The sequence below is a fragment of the Vulpes lagopus genome, chromosome 10 (genome assembly GCF_018345385.1).
Source record: "Vulpes lagopus strain Blue_001 chromosome 10, ASM1834538v1, whole genome shotgun sequence".
Classification (NCBI taxonomy): domain Eukaryota; kingdom Metazoa; phylum Chordata; class Mammalia; order Carnivora; family Canidae; genus Vulpes; species Vulpes lagopus.
Window position 1 is genome coordinate 108,624,388 of NC_054833.1, and position 27,655 is coordinate 108,652,042.

Sequence of the window (27,655 nt, forward strand, 5' to 3'; positions counted from 1 at the left end):
ACCATGGAGGACGCTAAGCCTGGGACACAGAAAGACCATGACTGCATTTGTAGAAAACCTTTAATGTTCCCCAGACTGAGAGGGCCCTGTGAGCAAGCTAAGAACTCCCACCAAGGAAGTCCCTGCCATGTCTCAGCAGCCTGGAGTGGCAAGGGGTTGCATCCTTGCCCATCAGAGGCTAAAGCCACTACCATCTCCTCGCATGCTACTCCCCCAGCCAGAGCTGGCCTGCTCCTGATCATCCAGGGAGGGCAGAGAACTGCGGGCACCAGGAAGTAGACGGCCTTGGCGCAGGTCCCAGCATGGAGGCCCTTGAGACAGCCCATTGGAACATGGAGGCTGGCGGTTTTCAATGACCAGATCATTGCTATCATCGTCACTCTCAGCCTCAGTAGGCCCAGGCCCAGCAGAGGAAGGCCCTGTCAGACGCCCAGATGCTCCGCGCACCACATTATTGCGCTGATTGGCTGGCTTGACAGTGACAATGAGATTGTGGCTGTTGGCGACCATCATGTCCGTCACTTGGTCCAAGGTCTTCCCAGCCACCTCAATACCATTGACCTCGAGGATCTCATCACTGACTGCCAGCAGCCCCGTACTCTCAGCCAGGCCCCCTCGTACCAGGCGGGAGATGAAGATGCCTGGAACCCGTTCCAGGCCCTGGGGAGCTACACGGACACTCATGCCATCTCGAATGTAGAAACCCAGGGGGCGGTCCGAGCCATGCTTGTGCAGCCGAACCCGTCGGTGGGTCTCAGGCAGTAGGTCCACATCTATGACTGAAGAAACCTGGCGGAAATCTTGGGGCAGGCTGATTAGCAGGGGTGGCCGGGTGCGCAGGGGTGCCACTGGCCGAAGTAGGAGCCCTTTCTTCCGCCGCTGCAGAGAGTTGGAGGCAAAGGCCAGGCCACTGGAGTCAGCTTCTGCTGCAGGAGAGGGGGGGTGCTGAGATCAGAAACCCTGCTCTCCCACGTGGGCCCTTTTCCCTCAGTCTCGGGCCTGGGGAAGGGGACACTGTAGCTATTTCCTACCACTTGGAGGTCAGGCCAAGGGCAGGGACTGCAGAGGGTGAAGCCTGGACGCCCTGGGCATACACTAACCCTTGTAGACCTGCCCTGCCGTCCTACCCCACAGAGGCTGCCCACTGTACCCCATCCTCCTCACCCCGCTTCTGTACTAGCAGGCGCAGCGGTGGGGGCCCGCTGGCCAGGGCCCGGTGCAGGCTGTCGTCGTTGGTGAGGGGCAGTAGGTCACCGTGAGCATCTGTATAGCCAAGCAGCACGTCCAGGCCCGGGATCTGGTGGACTGCACGCAGCAACCGCGAAAACTCTTGGAAGCCACTCACCGAAGCGCGGGGCAGCGCGAAGCGTCGGAACTCAGCATCAAACTGGAGGCAGGGGGTGGGTGAGAGGAGGGGTCAGGACGGGGCCCGTGCCCTTTCCCACCACAGGTCCGAGGGTGTTAGAGGTCGGAAAAGGCTGTCGCTATGGCTGCAGCCTTGCCCCCAGACCTCAGCTCCAGTACGAGACGAGGGACGCTGTCCAAGGTCTTCTCCCCGCCCTCCAGGTACCAAGGCCACAGAGGGGCTCTCGGGGCCGGCAGCGGAAGGAGGATGGATGGAGGAAAGCGAGAGGAAAGGCCGGAGAATGGGACATGAATGATGGAGGCGAGAAAAAAGGTGGTGGGGACTAAGAAGCCAGGAAAGGGGAGGATAGGGGAATTGGAAGCGCCTAGGGCCGAGGCCGGAGCCGGGGCCAGAGGGGCCCTTACTTTGCTCTTCACCTCGACGATGTTGTCGGGACTGCGCGCCGGAGTCCTCTGCGGCCTGGCCATGGTGAGGCCGGCGGGCCGGGGACGGTGCCCCAGGCGGCCCGCCTGGGCGCAGGTGCACAGCCCGGGCGACCGGCCCGTCGCCCCGCCCCTGGCGGTAGCACTCGCCCCGCCCTCCCGTCCGGACCATGACGTCAAGGGGGCAGCGACAGTGAGCGGTACGCGGAGTCCACGTTTCCTAGGAAACGGAGATGGGGTGGGGGCGTCTTCGTGTGCTCTTGCGTCATTACGCTCCTGCGCGCAAGTCTCCGAGTCTGGGGGTGGGGCTTCGCCGTTCCGAGGGGAGACAGGGAAGTGGCGTTTACCGAGTGTTGTGTGTGTCCTAGTATTTCCGCTGGCCTTACGAGACTGCACGTTTAGATGAGGAAACTGAACCATAAGTATTTGCTGAGCGACTCGGTTCCCACGGTGTGGAAGTGGCTTTGAGCCAACTCGCTTGACCACTCGTGGCCGCAGCCTCAAGCTCCAGATCCTTCCCTTCCCATCCCAGCCAGCCCTGGGCCCCATCCTGCCCGGCGGCACGGGAGTCTTGACGAACGGCCCACACGCCGGGCCGTTCCTCGGAGGCACTGGGGTAAACCAAGCACGTTGGCACCCACCGTACCGAAAAAGTGTCTGCACACACGTTCCCGAACCACACGAGCTCGTGCGCACGCGCGGGCACGCATGGGGGCGGGGCCTCGCCCTCGGGTCCCGCCCCGCCACAGCGCGCTTCCTCTACGGCGAGAGGCGGGGCCCGGCGTCCGCGGGAATCGCGGGCTGGCGGTTCTCGGTGCGGGGCGGCTGCGGGAATGGCGGGCTTGGGGAGCTTGGTCCTGCGGCCCTGGATTCGAGAGCTGGTCCTGGGGTCAGACGCTCTCTCAAGTCCGCAGCCGGGGCAGCTGCTCGAGGTGAGCCCTCCCGCATTCTTCTCAGGCCTCGGAGACCAGGGCCGGGCCCGAGGGCCGTGGGATTGACGCCAGTGGACGCCCGCAGGTGCTGCAGGAGGCCGAGGCCGAGGCCGAGGCCGAGGCCCCGGGCCCGCCCCGCGTCCCTGACACATCTGATGTCGCGGCCGCGCTGCTCGTGTCTGACGGGACCCACAGCGTCCGGTGCCTAGTGACGCGGGAAGCCCTGAACGCCTCAGACTGGTGAGAGACGCCGCGGAGCCCGGGGACAGCTGAGTGTAGCGGGAGGAGGCTTGCGCCGGGGGTGGGCGGGCCGCTAGCGGGCGGCGCCGTGTTCGAGCGGGCTGAGGCCGCGAGGGCCGTGCTTGCCGCAGGGAGGAGAAGGAGTTCGGCTTCCGAGGGGCAGAAGGCCGGCTGCTGCTGCTGAAGGACTGTGGGGTCCGCGTCCAAGTCGGCGAAGGCGGCGCGGTGAGTGGAGAGGCTGGCCTGGGCGGGTTAAGGAGCCTGGCTCTCCGTGACAAGCCCCCAAAACCTGTCCCGAAACTCAATCCCTCAGGCGCCGGAGTTCTACCTCCAGGTGGACCGCTTCAGCCTGCTGCCCACAGAGCAGCCCCTGGAACGGGTGATTGGTTGGTAAGCGATGGCCCCCCTCACCGGCTGTTCTCCCTACTCGGGCCTGGCTGCCGTTGCAATGGGGCTTTCGGATGGCAGAGCTTAGGCCTTCCAGTAACAACCTTGCCTGCTACTCTCCTTTCTTGCCCCCAGCAACCAGGACCCGGATGTGCAGAAAAAGCTATTTGACTGCCTGGAGTGAGTATGGGGTTGGGCTCTGCGGCCAAGTGTGGCTGTGTCAAATCTGTGTAGACAGGCCTCAGGATTGTTCCTCAGGCTTGCCCTCTTTGTTTCTATAGGGAGCACCTTTCAGAGTCCATCTCCCCCAGCGCAGGTACTTACAGGGGTTGGCCAATGACCCTAACACCCGCAGAGTGACCTCTCCAGTCATCACCTCTTGCTTCCTTAGTAAGCTCTTCTCCCCGCCCACCCTTCCCTCCCACCTCTTCAAGTTTTGGCCCATCCTCTGGTCCCTGCCCTTAGGCCTTTCACTGTCTCAACTTCTGGATGAGGTGCAGGAGGATCAGGAGCATCAGGGGGCGCTGGTGCACCTGGCTGAGAGCTGTCTGATGCTGACAGGCCCTTGCACAGCGCCCCCCCTCACCCGCTGGGCCTCCACCCGCTGTAGGGCCACGGTCAGTCTGGGGCTTCCCTTGGGAAATGTCAGGGTGAGGAGTTGGGCAAGGGCTAGTCTGAGAGTTTATGCCCCACAGGGAGAAGCTGTGTACACTGTCCCCAGCTCCTGGCTGCACATCTCGGAGAATGACCAGCGAGTTCTGAGCTCTCTGGGTCCAGGCCCCAGTGCCCAGGGTAAGGAGGACTGGAGAGAAGAGGGGAGTACCTGGGGGCCCAATGCCCACAGTGCTAATAAGCTCCCCCTGACCCTCAGCTCCAGAGCTGCCCTCACCAGACCCAGCTTTGCAGGACCTATCGCTGACTATCGTCTCTCCTTCCTCACCTACTTCCTCAGGTAAGGTGATGCTCAGCCCACAGGCATTCACTGCTCTCAGCCAGGTACCCAGGCCGCTGCAAACGGTTGCTCACCCAGATGGGGGATAAGCACTGTCCCTGTAGGCTGCCTAAACTCACGGGCCACTGAGCTGCGAGGGCTGTACTCATGGTCCCCTTCTTCCCAGGAACCCCAGCTTTACCCAGCCACGTGTCCTCAGAGGAAGACGGTGCCAGCATCAGCCTTCTGCCTGCCCTGTCCTTGGCAGCTTCAGACCTAGTGCAGAAGGGCAGCTCCCAGGCTGTACCAGCCATCTGTTCAGCCTATGGCCCCCTGCCCCCTGGCTCCCCACACTCTAACCCTGTACCCAGTTCCCCACTCCTGAGCTGCACCCCAAGTCTGTCACCCCTTGGCCATGTACCCAGCCCACATCAGGCCACTATGACCAAGGCCCAGAAACCCAGCCTGGAGTTCAAGGAGCTAGGGTTGCCCCTCAAGAACTGGCATCACTCTCCAAGGACAAAAAACGCCACAGGAGCCCTGGAATCCACTCCCGTTTGGGTGAGCATAGGTGGATAGTAGAATGGGGTGGGCTTTGGGTGCAGCTGGGAGTAGGGGTGGGGAGTAGCCTTGGATTAGGGGTCCTTCTAGGCCCTGCTCTTGCTACCACATCACTTTCAGGACCCTCCAAAGAGGCATCGTGATGGTTCTGCCTTCCAGTATGAGTACGAGCCACCCTGCACCTCCCTGTGTGCCCAGGTCCAAGCTGTCAGGTGAGTGCCAAGGGCTGCCCCCCGCTTTCAGTCACCAGTCCCAGTCTCCATTGCCATACAGCCATGGTTTTCTTCCCAGGCTTCCTCCCCAGCTCGTGGCCTGGGCCTTGCACTTTCTGATGGAGCCACAGCTGGAGTCTGAGCTAACCCAGGTGTGAGGGATCACGTGGACATGTGGGCAGATGTATGCACACAGATCCACGGCTGGAGATCGACAAACAGTGTTCCACACTCTGCTCCTTTGAGTTTTTTAATAAAATAATCTCATGCGGCAGGAAAAGGAGAGGGATCAGGGGTTGGGGCCGCCGCCTCTTTGGTCTGTGGCTGGGGAGGGGGGGGTTGGCTCGGGGCTGGAGGGCTCTGTAGGCTGTGGGGGTGGAGGTTGGGTTCCAAGGCCAGATCCTGCAAGGGAAGGAGAAAGGCAGAGAAGGGGTCAAGACTGGACCAAGCAGTCCTGCTCCCCTCCCCAGTGGCCCCAGCTGCCTCTTACCGAGGCTTGGAGAGGAGGGCGCCTCAAGCTTCGGCCTCCGCTTGAGGACAGGGGAGCGCTGCAGCCGCAGGGGCCGTTCTGAGAGACACAAATACTTGGCAAGGGGGGGGTGCCTGTTCCCACCCCTCCTCCTGGACTTCCACTGTGTGTATGCATGAGCACACACTGTTGTCTGCAGAGCGTCCCCCCTTCCCCTGCCTCCTCCCACCCCTTGTGGAGGTTGCTGTTCCGGAGGTGGAGTCAGGGCTAGTAGGAAGGGTTCGTGAGACCCTTGCTCCATGCCTTCTGGCTCCCTGACTGTGCAATCTCCTATCACTGGTGGCCCCCTCCAAGGACCAGGGCCATGAAGGGAGTCCTGGAGTCTACCCTCCCCCCATCTCCTGCACTCAAGCACACAGGGAGGTGTCCCCCCTCACCAACAGGGGCCTGGAGCTGGTCCTCATGCACAGACACTACTCGTCGCCCTGCCGAGAGAGGCCTTGGCCTCAGTTGGCCATCTAGAGGAGGCCAGGGTATCAGGGGATGGTCTGGACAGCTATCCCCATCCCTTGCCTCCCCCTCTGTCCGGCTGGGGAGCCCAGTATTGGAGTGGGAGCTAGGGTACCTGCTTACCTTCATTCCTGGGGCCCAAGCAAGGGTCCTCTGGGAGGCCCAGGCTGTCTGGGGAGGGGCTGGCTCTTCGTGGGCTGGGGCTGGGACAAGGAGAGGGGGGGCCCGGACCATCCTGTTGGCCCCAACCACGGCCCCTGAGCTCTGCATTCAGCTGCTGCCCCAGTGTCTTCCAGCTGGTAGACTCAGGCCCTTGACCCCCTGGACCAGGTCTGCACGAGGGGTCTGAAGGGAGAAGGGTATGAGCCTAATCAATGGTTTGATCTCCCTCCTGCCTATCCTTGCATGTCCCCCCAACAGATAGCAGCCCTTACTCACCAGCAGACACGGAGTGGGTGCGGGACTTGATGGAGATGGGAGGGGCCTCTGTGGAACTGTCCATAATGTCACCTGCAAGGAGGGGCTTGGGGGTTCAGGCACCAGCCCTTGGGAGGTAGGGGAAGAAAAACCTGGCCTCTTTCCCTTTAACCCCAGGACAAGAAATGCCTTGGAGACTATCTTTAAGGACAACTCCCTCACCAAAATGGTACCATCCTAGGACAGGGTCCCACTTACCATCTGAGCCAGCCTTCTTGATCTCTCCATCCTTGCTCTGTAGGAAACAGGGAAGTCAAACTCAGTCCGGTCCTACCCTCACTCTAGCCTTGTTCTTTCTTCATTCTTGTAACTACAAGAATGCCCTGTGGCCCTCGGATATGGTTTTTTCCTGGAGTTGACACTGGCAGAAGCTCTCAAGTTCATTGATCGTAAGTGCCCACCAGGAGATGCAGGGATGGGTGAAGAGGAAGCTGATGCAACCCATGGGTGGTGATGAGAGGCTGGAAGTAGCCAAGGAGGAGCTCCCAACAGAGGAACGGGTTACAAGGCACTGAGATGCCACAGATGGAGCACAGTGAGATGAAAGAAGCGACGGGGCTGAGGCCTTGGGCAGGGTTAGGAACCAGAACAGGATCTTTAGGGGAAGTCCCTGGAGGACTTGTTTCAAATGCAAATGACAAGGTCAGGGATTTGTTAATCTACAGAGAAAGGACCATCCCAGCTCCAAGGAAGAGACAGTAGTGGCCAGGGCAGAAGCCAATGACTATTTTGAGGAAGAGGGGGTGGAACCGATAGAGCAGTGTGTGTGTCATGAGTCTCCTTCTGGTCACATATGTCACCCACAGACTGCCACAAGCCACATGTCCCCTGCCCCCTCACTTTGCACTTACATCCCTCCCAACTTACTTGCTTCCTCTTGCCTTCGGCACTCCCGCTGCTTCTGCTCACACCGATCCTCTGCAGCATCACTTGGACCCGCTGTTCAAAAGATGGGGCCAGCTCTGTGTCTCCCCGCTCCAGGGGACGTCGCTGAGGACAGAGAAGCTCAGATGGAGAGAGAGCCCACTGCCTCAGTCCTAGCAGAGCCCTCACCCCTTGTCACCAGGCCTACCTTGTCAGGTCTGGCACCCAGTGTTTCCTCCTCCTCTTCAGCAGGTAGCAGTATCATTGAATAGGCTTTGCTTTCCCGAGTATAATGAGGCCGGCTCCTGCGGGCAGGGTCAGGGCTGCTGGTGCCCCCCTCAGCCCCACCAGGCTCCTCACCACGGCCAGGACGGGCTGGTGGCCGCAACAGGTCTCCAAGTGTGGTCTTTCGAGTGCGGGGAGCTGCCCCAGGGCTGGTCTCTAGATCAGGCCGTGGCCCCCGTGTTGAACGAGGCTTCTTGAAGGCAAAGAGGGTACCCAGCTTCTTTCGCAGTGTACGAGGGACAGGGGTGGCACCCCCATCGTTGGCCGGGTCCTCTTCAGGGACCCAGCTGTGGGAACAGCCAGCAGTGAGTGGGAAGGCCCATGGAACAGCCCACCCCCTCCCACCCACTACAACTGCCCCTCACTCACAGGCGATCCTGCTGGATCAGCCTTTTGGAGAAGAATTCCTCCACGCCCTCGTCCACGCGGGCACTGAGCCCATTCCCTTCCTGCGGCAGGGCTGGGGGCACCTGGGGGACACCATAGGGTCAGGGCTGAGCACAACCATGAATTCTTTCCACCCCTTGTCCAGCAACCTGGCCTAGGCAACTCCAGGAACCGGGAGATGGAGTGACCCTAAGGGGCTACTGACAAACCTTCCTGTGCAGCTGGTGGGCAGAGATGCTAGTTTCTCATATCCCCTCGCCAGTAGTTGGCCCTGGACACACAAATCTGGCCCACACCTGTTCTTGTCCCATGGAGTCTCTTACACACCCTGAACCAGCAGGCTAGAACCCAGAGGCCCCCTGGGTCACACATTCCCATTTGCCACCCCCTCTGCTCTAAACAGTTCCCTGCAGTACCCTCCACCCCCACCCCACCCGGCCTGCTGGCAGCTCAGCAGCGCCTGCTGCTGCGTCAGACCCTCTGGGGGGCCTCAAGCTGACTCTGCCTTCTGCCCTGTGTCCACTGCCCCCACCAGTATACCCAGCGCACGTACACATCTCATATAAACACCCACTGGACCTGCAGTAGATGCAGGATTTTCCCCTCAGCCTGAGGGCCCAGCATCTTTCAGGAACCCTGGAAGAGGGAGGATAAGATGGACACCCTCCCTCGCACATCCATCCATGCAAAGGGCCAACACAAAGTGCAGTCCCAAACAGATGTACCCCCAGTGAAATCCACACACTCATGACCCTGCATGGGAACAACCTGGGGAAGGGGTGGCCAGGAAGAAGCCAAGACACGGCTGCACGACTAGGTGGTCTTGGGCCCCTACAACCCACCTCCCTAGCCGCCATCACTCCTGAGGAGCGAACAAGCCACTCGTGACCCCCAATTCCAAGAGCTCTAGAGTGGGGGAAGGGCACTCACCTGGGGGCCCCCCGGCGGCGGCCGGTGGTGGTGCTGGCGCCGTGGCCGCGGCCGGGCCCGGGTCGGATGGCGCAGGGGCTGTCCAGAGGGTGGCAGGTCCATGCGAGGCAGTGGGCCGGCCTGGGGCCCGGGGGCGGCGGGGCTCGGAGAGCCACGCGCAGAAGGCCCCGCCTGCGGCTCCGCATCTTCCCCCGGAGCCGCCAGCTCGGGCTCCGGTTCCTCAGCAGCACCTAAGGGGAGAGCACCAGAAGAGCACCGAGCAGCGAGCCAGGGGAGGTGGTGGTGACAGCGGCGCTAGGGCGGCGGGGGACCCGCCCAGGGCGCGGGGAGGGGCCCGGCTACGCCGCCCGCCCCCCCGGCCCCTCCCCCGCGCCGCTGTCCGCGGTGCTGAGCGCGGCCCCGAGCGGCGCGGCTTTGCGCTGCCTCGAAGCATGCGCATCCTAGGGGTGGGGAAAGGGGCGGGGGAGGCGAATGGAGACCGCGGCTGCGGCCGGGTCCTGGTCTGCTCAGGTCCTGCTCCACGCCGACCACAGCAGACCCCAGCCTGCAGGTTGCAGAGGGCCTGGGCTGGCTCAGTCAAGGGTCAGGGAATTCCTTGGACAAGACTGAATGTATCCACGTGTCCAGGTCCCCAGAACTAATGAAGAACTTTCAGCCCGACCTGGTTAATTCCCTTTTCCCCAGACCCTGACTTACTGTGAGTGGAGGGAACCAAATGAAGGCACTGGCTGGACTCGGGCCATTTTTGTGGAGGACTGTCATCCTAGTGGGGAGGGCAGAAACTCAGCCTGGGACACACGGAAGCTGGCTCCCTGCCTTCCACACTCCATAACAAGATGGGAAGATCTAGACTTCTGAGACCACATACCTTCTGCTCTTCTTCATCCTCTTGCTTTTCCTTCACCTCCTCAGGGAAGAAAAGACCTTCCAATTCCCCAGGCCCAAGGGGGCTGGTCTCACCTCCATCCAGCGCTGGTATAGCAAGAGGCATTGCCACTGTTGCCTGCCGAGCCAGATTCTCTACCTGCAATACCAGGCACCCCAAAGACAGGCAGTTGGGCCTCAGCCATAGTCCCATCAGTCCTAAAGGAACCCTGAAATACCTCTGAGCTATAGGACCGAGAAGACATTACAGAACCCCTGCAAGGCAGTGGCAGGTCACTGTGGGTATGTGGGTGCGTGTGCCTGTGCGTGCATGTGGTGCATGTGCACGATTGTCCCTCACCAGCCGATCCCGGGCTGCATTCAGCCCCTCCAGAGCCTGAGCCACAATGCTCTCTGCCAAGGTCCCTGTAACTGACAGCCGCATATCCCTGAGAGCGAGAGAGAGCAAAGATGAATGAGCTATCTCTGCCCAGTCCTGTTCATTCCAGTCCAGCCCAGGCCCATCCAGCCCACCTGAGCCTAGTGAAGGCATCTTGTAGTAGGTGCTCTGGGAGCAGCTCTGGGAGGCCCCTTGAGCCCACCAGGACCCCCTCTAGCTGCTCCCTCCACCTGGGTCCCTGTAGCATCTGTGGGCAGAGGCTCCTTGTTGTGTCCAGTGTGGCCTGAGTGAAGTCCTGGGCAAAGATCAGAGCATGGAGAGTGTGGCCTGAGGCTCCAGCCCCCACAGAACATTGACACAAAGGATGACACAGTCAAACCTATGAGATAGGTGTCAAGCCTGTTTACGGAGGTGGCGTTGGGGCAAGGGTACCATCTTACCTGAATATCCTTGCGGCAGACCTCACCCACCTGTCCTAAGAGGCCCTCTAGCTTCTGCCGCAGCTGCCACTGGTGACTTGGGGAGCTCCCAGCCTCATACAGAATTGGGAGGATCTGGAGGCCAAGTAAGAGAAGGAGTTTCAAGTTGACACCTGATTAAGAGGGGGAAGGGTCCCTGCAGCAGTGGTTGGGGAAGGAGTGCTCACACTGAGAGAGAAGTTGGCATTTTGGATGGCATCCTCTGCCTGGTGCACAGCAGCTTCACCCTGAGGCCCAGCCCCACAGCCCAGGAGTTCCATGTGCTCCTGCACTGACTGACACAGTTCATTCACTTCCTAGGGGGGAGGAGGTGTGCATCAAGAATCAGTGAAGTCCTGATCCCCTCCAGCCCCCTGGACTCTGCTTCCTTCCCAGGGTCTCCAACAGGGTGAGTGAGGTCCTGGAGCCAATACTATCCGGCCAGCCACTCACAGACCCTATCTGTTCAAGGAGGGCAAGCAGTGTCTCCTTTGGTTCATTTTAGGGACTTTATATATACTTCCTAAGTGTCCAGAGCAGGATGACAAGGAACGGTTAGGCACGTCTATGTTTTTAGATCACTCTGCTTACTAGCCACATAGAGGACAGGATGCAGTGGGCAGAAATGGGAAGAGACATGGAAGAAGGACTGGGAGGAGCAAGAAGATAGTTGAGGTGGGGGTGAGGAGCAGTGTGTTGGAGAATTAGCAGAGATAGGAGCAAGGAGCTCCGTGGGGGTTCTAATATGGCTAGGAGAGACTTGGCCCAAACCTCTGTCCAAAACACTTGGTCAGTTTGAGCACGGCTGAGAATGGGTTCTAGAGTAGAGAGAAGGGTTTGTGGGAAGTGATAAAATCATTTTAAGGTGTACAGAATGTGAAGCCCCTGTAGAATGTCTGGGTCAAGATGCCTGGGCTCAAAAGCCTGGGAAAGAAGGGGAATTTGGGAATGAATAGGTGGGAACATGGCACAAAGGCAAGGTAGTGGAGAGGGACGAAGCCAGGGAAAAGGGTTGCTGGGTTTGGCCCCAGCAGAGGACGGTAGAGAAGAGAGCCCTGCAAAAGGCAAGTCACAGATGGGGCTACAATCAGCTGGGGGTGGGGGGAGAATTAAGGGAGAATTTTTAAATATCTACCATCTTAAACAAAAGAACCTATTTAAATGCTTCTAAAAGGCATCCAGGAAAAAAAAAAAAAAAAAAAAAGGCATCCAGGGGTGTTATTTGGGAGAGCTACTTGTCCTGGAGAGTATAATTTAGGCAGCCTCGCCCCAAGAAAGTCAGACCCTCAAACTCATTGGAGGGTTCCAGCGGCTACAGCTCTTCCCATCCCCAATCTTCTGTGCCTACTCAAGGCTGAGAGAGGAGACACTAACCTGCTCTGAGGGGTCTGAGACCAGACCAGGTGGCCGCAGACGGGGCATGCGGTCAGAAGAGGCATGGTCCGCACGGTTATTCCTCAAAAGACAGGCTTGGATCTGGGCACAAGGGATATTGAGAAGGGGTAGGAGGCGGGGCCAGGGCACAGAACAGGGCAGGGAGGAGGAGAGAGGGACCCACACCTGATGCACTGCGCGGGCCGTCAGTTCCGGGCGGCTGCGATGTGCCTGGGCCACGTCGTTCAGTGGCAGAGGCATGGCCTTTAGGCTGTGGTTCTGCTCCAGGGCCTGCGCCACGTCCAGCAGGCCCAGGGCAGACGTGTGGTTCCGGTCCCAGACCACAGACCTGGGCCAGGCCTGGCTTCAGTCAAGGGCAGAGCTCCGCAGGCTCCACCCAACCCGCGGGCCAGGTCTAGTCACCTCGCGCTCCAGTTGGCAGCCTCTGCTCCTCCACCTTCCGCCCTGCCCCTTAGCCCGACCGCCCCGCCCCGCCCTCCTGCCCCGACCCCGCCCACCGGAGCCTGGTGTTGACCCGAAGTGCCTTGGCCAGCATTTTGGCGCCGGTGTCACCCATGGCGTTGCCGCTGATGTCCAGCGCCGTCAGGTTGGGATTGGTGCCCAGGGCCCGGAGCAGGACGCTGGAGGCCTGCTTTAGCCGCGACTCAGCCACGGACAGAGACTGCAAGGGCTGGAGTTAAGGAAAAGCCATTTGGGTCCGGAATCAGCGATCAGCAAGGAGGGCAGGTTGCATGGTCTGAGGGAGCAGGAGCCACAGGGACCCGTTGCCTGAGGATCCCGCGTGGCCCCCAGACTCACACAGTCGTCATCCTGCATGAGCTGGACAATCCGGTGCAGGACGTCGTCCAGGGTCTCCCTGTGGGGCAGGAGCCGTGGTTTGGAAGGACCGGGTCGGGTGGTGGGGTGCTGTCTGGGAGGCCCGGGAGGGAATGGAACGGGGGCTCACTTGCACCGGACGTTGAAGTTCCTTCCAAGTGCCACATGTCGCAGGGACCGACTCCTCCCGATGGCCAGCACCAGGGTCACCATGTCTGAGCCGAAGCCTAGGGGCGCCTCGGGTCACGCATGAGGAGAGGCTGAGGGGCTGGGGCTGGGGTGGGAACGGGGTGGGCAGTGGGAGGGTGGGTTTCGGGGCGGCCTCACCATTATCGGCCAAATCCAGGGAGCTCACGGCGCCGGCGTCACACACCAGGTCCTGTATCACCTGAGCGCCGGCTGAGCGCAGCTGAAGGTGACAGGCGGCGCTCAGACCAGCGGGCCGCAGGTGCGGAGGCTCAGGCCCCGCCGGTCCGCGCCCGCCTCGCAGCCCCGGGCGCGTGCGGCGCTCACCTCACAGGCGCTGAGGTCCAGGTGCAGGTCGCCCGTGTGCGTGTTGAGCGCGAGGCCTTCCAAAAGGGCCCTGGGAGGGGACGTCACCGGGGGTGGCGGGAGCTGGGAGAGGGGGCCCCAGGCGCGGCGGATTCCCCGCAGGCAGGGCCGGGACGCGGGGGGCGGGGGGCGCCCCGGGGCGGCGGGGCGGGGCGGGGCGGGGCGGCGGCGCGGGGCGGCGACTGACCTGAGCGCGTCGGGCGGCAGCCTGCAGCCCGCCAGGCCCAGGTGCCGAAGCGTCCCCGCGCGGCTGAGGAAGCGCTGCAGCGCGGCGGGCGCAGCCCGGGACTTCCTGGGGTGGGCGAGCGGGAGGAGTGGGCTTCCGGGCGCGGGGAGGCGGCTCCCGGCCCCCCCGGCCCGCCCCCTTACGTGCGGGAGAAGACGTTCCTCGAGGCGTCCAGGTGGCGGAGGCTGGGGCAGCAGCCGCGGGCCAGCGCGGCGAAGAGCTGCGGGAGGAGGGTGTGGGCCACTCGGACGGCGGCCGCGCCCCCTCAGCCCCGGGCCGGCCGCGCCCCACCGCTCGCCCCCCGCGGCCCGCCTCTCACAGTGTCCAGGGCGGCGTCGGTGGCCGCGAGGTTCAGGGACGTCAGAACATTAGGACGGCTCAGGAAAGCGTAGAGGCCCTGACGGGAGGTGGCCGGGGGTCAGGACCGCCTCACGCGGAGCCCCTGACAGCCCTGCCTGCAGCGCCCCGCCATTGCCTCCGAAGACACTCACCCCATTGTCCTGCGAGGCCCCCAGCGCCCCAGGGTTCCCGGAAAGGTCCAGGTGGGTCAGGGCGGTGTCAAAGGCCACATTGGCAGCCAGTGCGCGGCCCAGAGACCTCATTCCTGGGGGCGGAGGACGGAGTGGCTCGGCAGTCAGGCACGCCCCGCCCCGCCCCGCCCCGCCCCGCCCCGCCGGGCGACCTACCTCTCGGGGTCAACCCTGTGTGCGCCAGGCCGAGCCTCCTTAGGGCTCCTGGGCGATGCTCCAGGTGTCTGCTGAGAGCAGTCACGCCTGCGGAATGGGGGCAGCCGTGTTGCGGCGCTTCCTCCAGCACCAGCCCCCCCTCCACCGGGCTTCCCTAGAACCCGCGTACCTCGGTCGTCCAGCAGGTTCCCGTTTAGGCTAAGTTCCCGGAGGGCAGAGCTTGAGTGCCCCGCCAGTGCCTGGGCCAGTCGCCGGACAAAGTCTCTGGGGACCAGACCCCTGGCGTGAGATTCCCATCTCCTCCAGGCCACAAGCCTCCGTCGGATCCCAAGCTCCCAGACTCCTGTCCCAAGCCCTGCCCTGCCGCCCTTACCCTCTCAGGCCACAGTTCTCTAGCACTAGCTCCTCCAGGTGGGACGACTGACTCATCATGTGCAGAATCTGTTCTGAGACCTCAAGGCTCTGAGAACCAGAGTGGGGGCTCAGTGAGTCGCACACTGGTCCCCACGCCCTTGCTCCTCCCTGCCGCTACACTCTTACCAGCTTCATGTCCACACAGGAGAGGCATTGGAACCATAGGTTGTAGGACAGGGCAGCCACACTCAAGGCCAGGTCTCTGGGTGGGGGAAGGGGCAGGGGTGGAGTTCAGGGCCCTCCAGCCAGATCCTAGGCCCACATACCCCTCCATGGAGAGGCTGAGGCCCAGGAATGCGGGTCATGGGATCTCCCTCCCTTCCCAGGCCTGGCAGGCCACAGACCGACTGCCTAGATGGCTGAAGTCGCATAGACTGAAGTGGCGACAGCCCTGACGATGGTAGATGGTGTCCACATCCTGGATGGGAAGAAGATGTCTCCAACTGGCTTGGGGTCACAAGGGGTAAGGGGACCCAGTGCACATGGGGGACCAGATATCTCTAGAGCCCCCGAGGAGGGCCATACTCTCACCCACTGAATCTCCTCTCGGAAAGGGAAGCCATTGTAGTCACACAGGGCCTCATATGTCTCCAAGAAGCCACCTGGGGGAGGTGCCAGGGGTGTAAAGGAGTGAAGAGGAGAAGGAGAGAGAAAAAAGGTCAGAGAGAGAGGAAGATCAGACCCAAGCTGCGTGGTGGCTATGCTTTCTTTGAGTGACTGTTCAGTTTGGGAGACCCTCAATTCAGGGGTCTCGGGCTGCAGGATGGGGATACGCTGGAAGCCCTGTGTGGCCTTTTCTTGGCCCTTACCACAGGGGCTGCTGGGCACAGTGTCCTCAGAGGGGCTGCTTCTCTCCAGGCGAGCCAGCATGGAGGGGGATGTGGGCCTCCGGAATAGCTTCCTGGGGAGGGGGAGAAGGGGACTTGTAGCCCCTGGGATGGGCGGCAACCCACTTATGTCATCCAGAGCACACCCCTCCTTTCCTGCTGGTCCCTTGTCGCTGTTGGGCCTCACCCAAGGGTGGAGCAAGGGAAGACCTTCTTGATGGCTGCAGCAATGTGCTGGGCCAGCTGTTCCAGGGCAGCCACACCAGGAAACTCCAGGACCAGCTCAGGCAGGGACTCTAGCTCAAAAGTCACCTGGGGAGGGAGGGCTGCTGGACTGGGCTCCACCTGTGGCCGAAGATGGAAGCAGGGGCAAAAACCAGTCTGCAGGCCATGGGGGTGGGGTACCAGCTGTCTCACCTGAGGGGGTGTCTCCTGCAGCGCCATGGCCTGGACCTCCAGGTAGCTGAATGTGCAGTCCACCTATGGAGTGCCCCAATCAGCTGGAACTGAGGCCCTAGCCCCCCCGCTCCTGGGATCCCAGTCCCCCAGGCAGCCCGGAGCTCAGAGCCAGCCCTGCCTGCCTCAGAGCCCAGTGCCGTTGGAAGGCCGGAGCCCCCAGACAAGTCGGGGACGCAGCTCTCACCAAGGAAGCTGCGGAGGACAGGACGAGGTGGGGGCGGCAGTCAGCCTCCACTCACCCTCAGGGGGAGGCAGGTGTGGAGCAGGTAGGCTCGCCATCGTAGCAGCGCCTGCGGGAGGGAGCGTCTGAGCCCTGGGCAGGCCAGGAGGCTCTCGCCCGCCCCGCGGCCCTCCCGGGCTCTGCCCCTGCCATACCAGGACATGACCTCGCTCAGCACCCTCCCGCTCGGGTAGCCAGGTCTGCAGCAGCAGCTCGGCCTCCTTGGGCCACAGGAACCTGGTGATCTCGCCTGTCGAATGGCAGCCTGCTGAGTGACTTTGGTCACCCCTCGAGGTCACTCGGGCCGTGGTCTGTACCAGGCTTGTGGCCTGGGCTCATGTGTGGGCCAGCAGCAAGGGGCGGAGTGGAGGTGGGGGCGCCAGGCCCTTCCCAGGAGCAGAGAGAAGTGCTCGCGGGTCCCCGGCCGCCCCGCCGGGTGAGCTTACCTCTCAGCTCGCACGAGATGCCGCCGTCGGGGGTCTGGGCCATGGGGCCGCGGGGTGGCCCAACCAGCTCCGAGAAGCAGTTGCGGGCGGGCGCGCACACAGGAAGCCTGGGGGCCCGGCCCGCACTGCAGCCACCTGCTCCTCCTGCGGCGGAAGGTACGCGCGGCTTCCTGCCAGGCCGCCCCCAGCCCGGCTCCTCCCCGCCTCGGCCTCCGCGGCCGGGAGACGTAGGAGGGGGGGGGCAGAGTCCCAGCTGTCCGCCCGCCCTGCCGCGCCGGATCTCCTCCGGCAGGGCAGCCGTGGGGTAGGGGTGGGGGGGGGCGGAGGGCGGAGGGGGGTCGCGCTCGTGGCGCGCGCCTCTTGTGGGTCCTAACCCCGAACTTCCACCCCGCGCCGCAGTCCTTGCCGCGGGCACCAGGGGGCGCTGCCCGCTCGGGGAATCCCTGCAGCCCACCCGCGTTTGTCCTCCAAAATCCGGCTGTGGAGGCGGACAGGGGGCCGCCAAGAGGAGCGTCTGTTCAGCAAGGAGCATCAGATCTCTCCCAGGATCTTTCCTAACACCCGGGTGGTACCTGAGGGATCTAATCTGTTGGTCCTAACCCGGAGTCTGTGACCCCGTCGGAGATCCACCAATTTTTATTTAAGTAATCCCTAGGGGAACTCGAACTCACGGTCTCAAGATCAAGAGTCGCATGCTCTGTCAAATGAGCTGGCGTCCCGGCAATCCGCCAGCTTTTGAAACGGCAGGAAAAATGCCAGATGGAGGCTCTGCAGTGCGGGGTCCTCAGCTTTCATCAGGTTCAGGGCAGTTGAAGGCTGGCAACGAGGGGTGAGCAAAGGCCAGGTACATGGGGGGCCTCTCCCTTCCACGGGCCCTCACCTCTGCTGGAGAGGGTTTAGGGAGAGGGGAACCCCTAGAGGAGGGGAAAGCTAGTGTCTCCAGGGCTGGGAGGGGCCAGCAGGTCATGGGGTGGGGTCCTGCTAACCAGAAGCATGCTGCCCTGTTAAAGATGCGGGTTCACAGGAGAATCATTATTTTCTTCCACTACAATCCAATTAAGCTCTACGTATTAGGAACAGACGTTTGCCCCTGCCTACAGCTCAGCCAGGTGGGGGTGAAATAGCCCTGAGAGGAGATGAGAGGTGGTCAGCAGGGTCCCTTGGCTTCCTCCGCACCTAGTTACCCCTCCCCACCTCAGGGTGGAGAGAAGTGGGAACCTCCTCCAGGCATATGGTCATTCCACCTCTCAGCAGAATCTCCTCTCTGCAGGGGACTGAGACAAAGTGCTGGGCGAAACTGAACAGTGGCCGCTTGAGCAAAGCCTCCCCTCAGGCAAAAGGCCTATGGTATGAAAGCAGAGGACTAGCTAGGGCTGATGGGAGGACTCAGTCGGAGAAGCTGTTCCTGCAAAGAGGCACCAGTCGGCTCTGCTGTCACCCAGTTTGAAAGACGAGTTTGGGTTAAGACCTAGGACTCCAAGACCACATAGAACCCACAAGGCTTAGAGTGAGAACTCAGTAGGTCTCTGGCACTCACCGCAGGCCAAGGTAGAGAGCGCTAGTCCTAGGGGGTCCCTGGGTGGCTCAGCTGTTTTGCGCCTGCTTTCAGCCCAGGGCGTGATCCTGGAGTCTCGGATGGAATCCCGCATTGGGCTCCCTGCACGGAGCCTGCTTCTCCTCTGCCTGTGTCTCTGCCCACCCCCCCTCATGAATAAATAAATGAATAAATAAATGAATAAATAAATAAACAACAAACAAACAAATAAATAAAAGCTTTAAGAAAACAGCGCTAGACCTGAAGGCGGACTGCCTGAACTTACCTCCCACCCCACCTCTCACCAGGTGTTCCACACTAAATAAGTTGGTCAACCTTTTTGGGCTTCCAGTTCCTGCTTTGTAAGTGGAGCTATTAGCTCACCTCAGTGCCGCTGTAAGGAGCAAATGCTGCCCGAGCGCCCAGCACAGGGCCTGGCGCTGTGGACTCCTCTGCCAAGTGGGCCAGGGCCACCCCAGGGCTCCACGGCAGAACAAGAGAAGACCCACCTCGCTGGGGGTTGCTGCTGAGGAGGATTAGGACGCGAAGAGGGAAGGACTGCAGCGGGGACCCCAGGCCGGCACACGGCTGGTACGCGCCCCCGTCTGCGGAGAGCCGCTGGGCTGGGCGCGGCCGCGGAGGGCCAACCAGAATCGCACGGCAGTCAGGGCAGGGGTACAGGCTAGCCACACTCTCCACTGCTGGCGGCCAGGGCGGCGGCGACAGAACTACAACCGCCGTCAGAGACCAGGTGAACACAGGACTCAGCTCCTAACAGCCGTGAGCCAGCGCAGGCGGAGGCCTTCAGCTTGTCTGCGTCCTAGAGGGCGCGCGGGAAATGCCCACGGCGCCTCGGGAGGCACAGGCCCCGCCCGCCCCAGCAGCGCCAGGCTGCACCTCCCGGGGCGGCCACCAGGCTCCCTCCATAGGGTTTTAAGACTAGGTCGCGGCCACAGGAAGCGAAGGGCCCAGCTGCTTGCTGGGCTGGGCAGCAGGGACAGGGTGGCGCCAGCCCAGGTGTGGAAGGAAATAATGGCTTAACAGCAGGTAACGACCCCATCAAAAGTTCTCTGGTGTGAAGTGGCTTCTGTACTTTGATTATATATAAATATAAAATCTGTATCTTAAAAGGTGTTTTTAAAAAAATTTTATTTAGTCATGAGAGACAGAAGCAGGTTCCCTGCAGGGAGCCGGATGTGGGACTCACGCCTGGACCTCGGGGTCACGTCCTGAGCCGAAGGCAGACACTCCACCACCGAGCCACCCAGGCGTCCCAAATAAAAGGTTTTATACATAATGGAGTCACATGGAGTATATCATGGGCTACGCAATAGGGGATCCCCTTTAAGTTTCTACCTCATCAGAATGACTTTTCTTGCCCCCTCTCCATCCAAAACTTACCTACTTTTATTTCAAACAACTTGAATTTACAGGAGAGATAAAAAGCTATGCTGGGGGTCACCTGGGTGGCTTCGTGGTTGAGCATCTGCCTTTGGCTCAGGTTGTGAGTCCGGGATCCTGGGATCAGACTCCCACATCAGGCTCCCTAAGGGGAGACTGCTTCTCCCTCTGCCTATGTCTCTACCCCCGTCTGTCTCTCATGAATAAATAAAATCTTAACAACAAAAAGCTATGCTGAAGAGATAAAGAACTTACTTACTGTTCCTTGGAGATTATAAACACCAAAAAAATTAAGCAAATTATATACATCCACCGAAACACGGTAGGGGGGGTACTCTGGCCTCCAAAGGGGCTGGCCCATGCGTGAGACAAAGAACCCCACGCTCAGCCTCAGGCCACTAACACTCGGTCCAAAGAGCGGACTGCCAGGTTCTGAGTCTTGAGGCCTCGTTACCTGTTTTCCTGGGAGACGGGACTACGTGGACAGGACAAGCACCAAGGGGTCACACATACCTTATCTTTTGTTACTTCTCACTGGAAACCACCAATTCAGAATTCTGGTCAAAAAGCCCTAGAATTAGTGGCTGAAGCTTTTACCTAAAATGGGTTTGCCGAAGCTCTCTGTCCAGAAATGGCCAGCAGCAGCAGCAGCAGCAGCAGGTGTTTCACTAACACGTCAACTTCCTATTCCCACTCCCTTGCACCTGCCCCCTGCCCCTGCAGGGCTCTGAACAAGCTCTGCGATCTAGGGCTCTGTCCCTGCAGCTCGCGGACTCACCGGCCTCCCTCCCACAGGAGCTTTTCTGAGGCAAACTGGGCCCCGCCTGTCATCCTGCACTTGGCAGAATTCAAGGTACAGATCTCAGGCTTCAATGAACTGAGCCTCAGAGGACAGAACTTCCCAGAGAGCCCCTGCATCTCTAACCTCTGGTCACCCTTCCGCCGCAGGGACCACTCCTAAGGTGGATCACGGGGCGAGCAGTCGTTCATCCACACTTGCTACTCACCCCTTTGGGGAGTTAGAAACCCACAGCAAGATTCACTCAATAATCCCACCATTTGCCAAGATCATCTTCCAAGTGCTGTCTCGAGAGGAAGTGGCCTCTGAGAACAGAGTGTGCCTCTGAAAGGCGACCAGGCCTGCACCCGAGGCCATGCGGACCCTCTGGGGCCCCCATTAAGCATAGATCACACGTGACGGAGTGTCTGGAGCACTTGTTAATCCGTTATGATTTATTAGCTGTACAGCAGTAGATCCTCCTCCCCAGCTTTCAACCCCATTACATATTTTATTACAGGTCTCATGTTGGCGTCCTAAAATAATGAAAAATATCACACAGTACAGCTAAGTACAAAATGCATCAACCTAGAGTCTGATAGCTAACTGATGGCTCTTTTAAAAGCAATACACAGAAGAAAAAAGTGTTTGAAATCAGCAAGACTGAGGCTCTCTAAAAAACACATTTCAAACATGTGACAGTTCATGTGCAAGAATCATTTTTTAGTTGGTTTTGTTTCACATTATTATTGTTTATTATTTTTATTTTTTTGCAGATCCAAAGTTTAAATTACTGACCTAGTGAAATTTTCTGGCCCAGCTTTTAAGGGCTGCTGTGACCCACTCATAATCACCCTTCTGCTTGAACAGAGGAGTCATAAAACACAAAATTCAGCTACAAACAGAGCAAAGAAAATGTAGATGGGAAATCATAACTGAAAGTTAATTGTACAAGGTTCAAATGCTGGCTCCATGGGCTGGAAATCACGATCTTCCACGTGGGTGTCCATCACTAGCGGGCAGCAGTCTGGGTGCCATTCTGCTACATGATTGTGATCCAATTCCTTGTCAACATTTACACACTACAGAGTCTGTGGTAACTTAATTTGCAAGTAATTAAAATGCTGGGTTTTCTTACACTGCACTTCTTTTCAACCTCTTAATTAATGGAAAAGATTAAAATGTAAAAAAAGTTATTTACAAGCTTGACCATACCAGAAACTTTGCCAAGAAAGAGGCAAAGCCTTCAGGACAGACACCGACTGCAGCATGCCGTACTACTGGTGTGCAGCTGGCTCCGAGCAAAGGGAGTCAGGGAGAAGCAGAAGCAAAAATCAGTTTAAAAGTGTAAGTCCTTCCCAGTCTGCATTTACAATTAAAAACTCTCCTGGGAAGAAGACCTAGAACTCTGGGAAACTCGGTGGCCATTCTGGAGTGGTTTACCATAGCAAGAGAGAGGATTCAATGTCTCTGTTTCCATCTAAGAAAACCAGTTAGGCATCAAGACTGTCCTCAGCACTTCATAGTAAACCCTTGGGGACTCAGAACATTCCATGATTTGCTAACATCAAACAGCAAGTTCTAGTAAAATCACATTTTTCTAACATCATCCTTGAAGTTTTAGTTCGCAGTATGTTTGGTAAAATGGTGTAAAATGATGCTTTTCCCAAAGCCAAAAGAAGAAAGAAGGGAGAAAAATTAAGATGCGGGCCGTTTAAACACAGCCCAGAGCAGTCTTGGTGATGAGCAAGGCCCCGCCATCACCGGTCCATCATGCTGAGGATCATCTCGGGCGTGAGGTCTCCGTTGGGGGCGTCTGTGGCAGCTGGTTGAGCCTCCTCTTCCTCCCCCTCTACGGGCTCTGCATCTGGCTCTTTTTTGACTTCAACTATAATGTTCTCAATTGCACCTGTATTCTGATCTTCCACTTGGATGATGGCTGTTGCTGGCAAGAAAGAGCACGAACAAAACAAATGCTCCATTAAAGCCCCTGTAGATTGCAAGGGTCCTGTCAGACTCGACAATAAATGAATGTCAGCAGTGTAGGAAAGCCTTAGCAGCAGAGCAAGTAAAAAACGACGTAATGATCGAAAATACTGCCATTCATAAAGCCCCCAAACGGTAGAAACTATCAAAGAACTAAATGCTGACATTCATCTTCACATGCCTCCCAAATTCCATATTAAAGGCCTTAGTTTTACTTAATGTCATAAAATTGAGCTTTGCACTAGTATGAGATAGGCAAAAGACGCCGAAAGCATGTGACTAAGAATACCTCACCATGTGTGTGGCGCAGGGCTGTTAGAGGTGAACCGCCTATAGCAAGAACAGCCATCTCAGATCCTGAAGCTTCCCACACCCAGAGCCCTCCACCAGTATTTTCATTCTGGTGTGTGCAGGTGAAATGGCTCCGAGGGTCTATAGTCAACCAACCCCCTGCTCCCCTGCAACAGACATCTATCTACACATGAGACTCCAGGAGTACAATAAAAACTAGATTAAATCAAAAGGCCAGCACTTGAATCCACAGGCCTGGAATTCTTAGGAGAATGGATCATAGCACAGAAATTGCTTTACCCTTCTTCCTTTAAAATTAGGCTATTTTGCGTTCATTACCATATCACTTCTGTCAGCAGGGCTAGGACTTTGATTGTTTTGCAAAAACCCTCCCACATTAAAAGTACCCATCTTGTAGAACAGGAGTACCCTTCTACTCTGGACTACTTCTCCCTGAAGCAGAATAGGCTCCCTGGGTCTTCCTCACGTGGTTTCCAGTAAAAACTAAATAGTAAGTTCCTAACAGTTTGTTCCTGGTGTTCTTAACTTGTTCTCAAGGCTTAGTTCCCATTATCCCCCAAAACAAGGGCCTGGGCCAGCTCCTCCAACATGTTGGGGAGAGGGTACCAGCCTCCAGCCTACTGAGCTGAGACAAGTAACTTACGCTGGTTCTGTTTGGGCTGGTTGGTTCTGCCAGGAGGGCGTCCTCTCCGCTTCTTGGCAGGTGGTGGGGCTGGGGTCACAGGCTGAGGCTCTGGCTCGGGTTCAATTTCCACAGCAGGTTCTTCCTCGTCCTCATTGTCATCCAGGTCTGGCTCAGCATTTTCTTCTCATGAAATCAGAAATAACAGGTGGGGAGCCAGGGAAAAGTATGGTAGAAGAAAAATATGACACATCCACACAAAACCACATATTCTGTTAAGTCTAGTTATGTATTTATTTTTATCAAAGAAGTCCATTTATTTATTTATTTTTTTTCAAAGAAGTCCATTTAAAAATACTTTTGCTAGAAAATTTTTGCTGTTTGCCTTGACAAGAATAAATTGGTATTGTGCTAACAATAATATGCAAATTGACCTGAAGACTACTATTCCTATATTACTCTTTTCTCTTAGCTTTAGACATTAAAATATTGAATTTCAAATTAAGCGGCAAATCCATCATGCCCCAGATACATAACAATGCCAATGTTTAAGTTGAAAACATATGTTCCTTCTATTATGCAAGGATAAAGTAGGTTACTAAGCCTAAGGACCCTTGAAGATGTGCCCCTGATTGATTCTGAGTAGGCAGGTGTGTGTGTGTGTGTGTGTGTGTGTGTGTGTGTGTGTGTGACATAAGTTCCTAGAGTTCTTCTAGGACTATAACTGATGGTTTTCTTTTTCTTTTTTAATATTTTCTTTTTTCTTAAATATTTTATTTATTTATTCATGAGAGACAGAGAGAGGGGCAGAGACACAGGCAGAGGAGAAGCAGGCTCCATGCAGGGAGCCTGACGTGGGACTCGATCCCGCGTCTCCAGGATCGCATCCCAGGCTGAAGGCGGTGCTAAACTGCTGAGCCACCTGGGCTGCCTTTCTTTTTTTTTTTTAAAGATTTATTTGAGACAGACAGACTGGGGGGTGGAAGTGGGGGGTTGGGAGGGTCGGGGGGGAGGAAAAGAGGGAGAGGCAGACAGAATCATAAAGCAGATTGTGCACTGAGGAGGGAGCCTGATGTAGGGCTCAATCCTAGGACTCTGAGATCATGACCAGAGTGGAAATCCAAAGTAAGCCACTCAAACGACTGAGTCACCCAGGTGCCCCCTGAGGATTTTTTTAAGGCCAAATTTTTGGACTTAATTCTTAACTATGCCAGATTCAATGGGTCATTCTTTTTTTTTTTTTTTTTTTTTAAAGACCTCTCTCTTTTTTTGTTAAGATTTTATTTATTCATGAGAGATAGAGAGAGAGAGAGAGAGAGAGAGAGAGAGAGAGAGAGACAGGCTGAGGGAGAAGCAGGCTCCATGCAGGGAGCCTGATGTGGGACTTGACTTGATCCCAGGTCTCCAGGATCACGCCCTGGGTGGAAGGCAGGCACTAAACCGCTGAGCCACCAGGGCTGCCCTCCACACCACCCCCCTTTTTAAGGTTTTATCTATTTGAGAGAAAGCAAGAGAGTGAGCATGAGTGGGGGTTGGAGGGAGGCAGGAGGGAGAGGAAGAGGCACACTCCCCACTCAGCAGGGAGCCCAATATAGGGCTTGATCCCAGGACCCTGAAATCATGACCTGAGCTTAAGGCAGATGCTTAACCCACTAAGCCACCCAGGAGCCCCTCAATGGGTCATTCTTAACTCCCTAATTTTCTCTCTGATGCCATCATCACATAAAAGGAGACAGGACTATTGTATAAAGAATACCGACAGGGACGCCTGGGTGGCTCAGCAGTCTGGCACCTGCCTTTGGCTCAGGGCGTGACCCTGGAGTCCCGGGATCGAGTCCCACGTCAGGCTCCCTGCATAGAGCCTGCTTCTGCCTCTGCCTGTGTCTCTGCCTCTCTCTCTCTCTGTCTCTCATGAATAAATAAAATCTAAAAAAAAAAAAAAAAAAAAAGGAAAAAAAAACCCACCTGGCAAAGGGATGCCTGGGTGGCTCAGTGGTCGAGCGCCTGCCTTCGGCCCAGGATCAAGGCCCACATCGGGCTCCCTGCAAGGAGCCTGCTTCTCTCTCTGCCTATGTCTCTGCCTCTGTCTGTGTCTCTCATGAATGAATGAATGAATGAATACATACATTAAAAAAAAATCTTTAGGGATCCCTGGGTGGCGCAGCGGTTTGGCGCCTGCCTTTGACCCAGGGCGCGATCCTGGAGAACCGGGATCGAGTCCTACGTCGGGCTCCCGGTGCATGGAGCCTGCTTCCCCCTCTGCCTGTGTCTCTGCCTCTCTCTCTCTCTCTCTCTATCATAAAAAAAAAAAAAAAAAAATCTTAAAAAAAAAAAAAAAAAGGGGCAGCCTGGGTGGCTCAGCAGTTTAGCGCTGCCTTCAGTCCAGGGCCTGATCCTGGAGACCCGGGATCGAGTCCCACATTGGGCTCCCTGCATGAAGCCTGCTTCTCCCTCTGCCTGTGTCTCTGCCTCTCTCTCTGTGTCTCTCATGAATAAATAAATAAAATCTTAAGAAAAAAAAAAAAAAAAGAATACTGACAAGCAGCTTTGAATCCCTTACTAGGTGTGTGACCTGGGACAATGACCACAGTGAACCTCAGTTTCCTGATATCATCTCTAAAGCACCTCCAATCTACTTACTAGTGATTTGAGGATCAAAAGGATTGAACTACGATGCATGTAATCATGCTCTGAAACTTACACTCTACTACACAGACACAGCTCTTGTTTGTACCATGCATCAGTTTTAAGTTTCTCCATTATTCCATTTAGGCTTCATTATTTCATTTAGTAAGATGTTACCCTCATTGCATAGAAAAAGTGACAAACTAAATGATTTAAGGCACAGCTACACCACAGCAGCCAGAATCCAACCTCTGGCCTCGGTCTAGGGCGGTTTTGCTGCCTGGCCCTGGAGGCAGCTGAGGAGATCCTGCTATTCCCCTCACCCTTGCCATGGCACACAAAGTATCCTCCCTGCCTTCCTCTGAGAAGCACAGGTTATGCCCTCTTTCTCAGAACTAGACATATTTAGAAATCTGGGAATAAACACCTCATCTCTAGGAAAAAATGCCTTATTTGTCAAATCTTAAGTGAAAATGTGGGGAACGTACTGGTATGTGGCAGTGTGTTAAGAACGAGAAAAAAAAAAAAAGAACGAGATGCTTCCCTCTTGTACTATTTAAGCCCCCTATTGCCTAAGTTGGCCCAGTGCCTAGGAAACCAAACAAATTCAGTCAGAAGTGTGTGTGTCGGGGGGAGGTACACAAAGAAGGTTAATAGGGTCAAAGGCTTATTGGCTTGGAGACATTCTGGCAAAAAGCCTTGAAAATAGCAGTATATTCTGCTGGTCAATCTCTGCAGATGGCCAACAAGCAGAACATCTGGGAGAAGACAAATATGACTGTGTGGCCTTGGTCAGCAGAGGGATGGAAAGCCCAGACTTTCTGGGGTGATAAAAAAGACACTAGGTATAAGGCCTAGAATCCAAGTGTGCCCTAAAGCCAGCAATGCAAAAGACAAAAGAAGCAATTGCAGATATCTATTAGGAACTATCAGTAAAGATACGTCATCAGAGCTGAAAGATGTTCTGGCGACGCATAATTAGGCAGTGAAGCTGATCTTACTGGGAGATGAACCACAAAAGTCAACAAGAAGGCTAAGGGCCAAAATCTGTGGCAGTAGGAGGCTCTGCAACTAACTAGAAGCACCTACAAAGATCCTCAGCTCAAAGTTACCTGTGGATCTCTGGTAGCACGTAAGGACTGTGATTTTCCCCCCAAACTCCCAATAGTCCATTCGTTAATTTCTTGGCCAAAGGGATCCCACAATGGTCTGTGTGTGTGTGTGTGTTTAAATGATTATTTACTTATTTGGTGGTGGTGGGGTCGGTGGTGATGATGATGGAGTGTGAGCAGGGAGGAGGGGAAGAGGAAGAAGCAGGCTCCCTACTGAGCAGGGAGCCCAACACAGGGTTCTATCCCAGGACCCTGAGATCACGACCTGAGCCAAAGGCAGATGCCCAACCAACTGAGCTACCCAGGCACCCCAGTAGAGTATAGTGTGGTTTTAAAAAGTTAAGTAAACCGACATTTTCAAGGAGGCATGTTTACTGAAAACCCAGTGAAGATAATGATTAAAATAGATTTTCTGGAAAAAGCAGCAAAAAAATAAATTACTCTTATGCTTTACTAGATGAATATTCTCCCAGAAAAAGGTAAAGTTCTAACCAGAAAAGGCTTTACTAAAATAAAGCACACAAAAACTAAAAGAGACCTTGTTACAGA

General features: G+C 57.0%; 4 protein-coding genes across 17 annotated transcripts in view; 1 reads left to right on the forward strand and 3 right to left on the reverse strand.

The window, feature by feature from the left end:
* Window positions 1-42: 42 nt before the first annotated feature.
* Window positions 43-2,440, reverse strand: PARD6A (par-6 family cell polarity regulator alpha). 3 transcript variants are annotated; one of them, XM_041772425.1, is made up of 3 exons: window positions 1,771-2,440; window positions 1,255-1,387; window positions 43-923 (listed from the first exon to the last, which is right to left on the reverse strand). In XM_041772425.1, the coding sequence occupies exons 1-3, from the start codon at window positions 2,335-2,337 to the stop codon at window positions 172-174; spliced, it is 1,452 nt and encodes a 483-aa protein (XP_041628359.1). In that variant the 5' UTR covers window positions 2,338-2,440; the 3' UTR covers window positions 43-171. The 3 variants fall into 3 exon arrangements, with proteins under 3 accessions (XP_041628359.1, XP_041628358.1, XP_041628357.1); XM_041772424.1 differs by having other exon boundaries at window positions 1,165-1,387; XM_041772423.1 differs by having other exon boundaries at window positions 43-926; window positions 1,165-1,387.
* Window positions 1,359-5,331, forward strand: ACD (ACD shelterin complex subunit and telomerase recruitment factor). Of its 3 annotated transcripts, none has more exons than XM_041772428.1 (12): window positions 1,359-1,678; window positions 2,746-2,960; window positions 3,092-3,185; window positions 3,274-3,350; window positions 3,483-3,527; window positions 3,629-3,663; window positions 3,813-3,964; window positions 4,043-4,139; window positions 4,219-4,299; window positions 4,466-4,839; window positions 4,960-5,051; window positions 5,131-5,331. In XM_041772428.1, exons 1-12 carry the CDS (start codon window positions 1,658-1,660, stop codon window positions 5,207-5,209), a joined length of 1,362 nt encoding a protein of 453 aa, XP_041628362.1. In that variant the 5' UTR covers window positions 1,359-1,657; the 3' UTR covers window positions 5,210-5,331. The 3 variants fall into 3 exon arrangements, with proteins under 3 accessions (XP_041628362.1, XP_041628361.1, XP_041628363.1); XM_041772427.1 differs by lacking the exon at window positions 1,359-1,678 and adding an exon at window positions 2,528-2,720 and having other exon boundaries at window positions 2,806-2,960; XM_041772429.1 differs by lacking the exons at window positions 1,359-1,678; window positions 3,629-3,663 and adding an exon at window positions 2,528-2,720 and having other exon boundaries at window positions 2,806-2,960; window positions 3,958-3,964.
* On the reverse strand, window positions 5,289-19,070 carry CARMIL2 (capping protein regulator and myosin 1 linker 2). Of its 7 annotated transcripts, XM_041772422.1 has the most exons (40): window positions 18,274-19,070; window positions 17,408-17,552; window positions 16,737-16,880; window positions 16,446-16,540; window positions 16,310-16,360; window positions 16,029-16,091; window positions 15,799-15,923; window positions 15,594-15,685; window positions 15,316-15,386; window positions 15,129-15,202; window positions 14,911-14,986; window positions 14,744-14,832; window positions 14,540-14,634; window positions 14,371-14,457; window positions 14,176-14,288; window positions 14,004-14,081; window positions 13,828-13,904; window positions 13,420-13,750; window positions 13,234-13,315; window positions 13,037-13,133; window positions 12,889-12,946; window positions 12,588-12,760; window positions 12,256-12,418; window positions 12,070-12,171; window positions 10,884-11,012; window positions 10,678-10,791; window positions 10,372-10,532; window positions 10,199-10,286; window positions 9,842-9,997; window positions 9,670-9,736; window positions 8,974-9,203; window positions 8,026-8,126; window positions 7,580-7,943; window positions 7,375-7,497; window positions 6,706-6,742; window positions 6,469-6,540; window positions 6,154-6,375; window positions 5,958-6,038; window positions 5,542-5,619; window positions 5,289-5,453 (listed from the first exon to the last, which is right to left on the reverse strand). In XM_041772422.1, the coding sequence occupies exons 3-40, from the start codon at window positions 16,777-16,779 to the stop codon at window positions 5,341-5,343; spliced, it is 4,371 nt and encodes a 1,456-aa protein (XP_041628356.1). In that variant the 5' UTR covers window positions 16,780-16,880; window positions 17,408-17,552; window positions 18,274-19,070; the 3' UTR covers window positions 5,289-5,340. The 7 variants fall into 7 exon arrangements, with proteins under 7 accessions (XP_041628356.1, XP_041628355.1, XP_041628351.1 ...); XM_041772421.1 differs by lacking the exon at window positions 5,958-6,038 and having other exon boundaries at window positions 13,420-13,489; window positions 13,646-13,750; window positions 16,737-17,552; XM_041772417.1 differs by having other exon boundaries at window positions 10,708-10,791; window positions 16,737-17,552.
* A 1,813-nt stretch (window positions 19,071-20,883) lies between these two features.
* The window catches only part of CTCF (CCCTC-binding factor), a 55,131-nt gene continuing 48,359 nt past the window's right edge, over window positions 20,884-27,655 (reverse strand). For 3 of the 4 annotated variants that reach the window (XM_041769927.1, XM_041769926.1, XM_041769928.1), the window contains 2 exons: window positions 23,391-23,552; window positions 20,884-22,394 (listed from right to left, as the gene is read on the reverse strand). In XM_041769927.1, the coding sequence (XP_041625861.1) occupies window positions 22,210-22,394; window positions 23,391-23,552 (347 nt within the window). In that variant the 3' untranslated portion in view covers window positions 20,884-22,209. The remainder of the gene's footprint in view (window positions 22,395-23,390; window positions 23,553-27,655) is intronic. The other variant, XM_041769929.1, reaches the window with a different exon arrangement.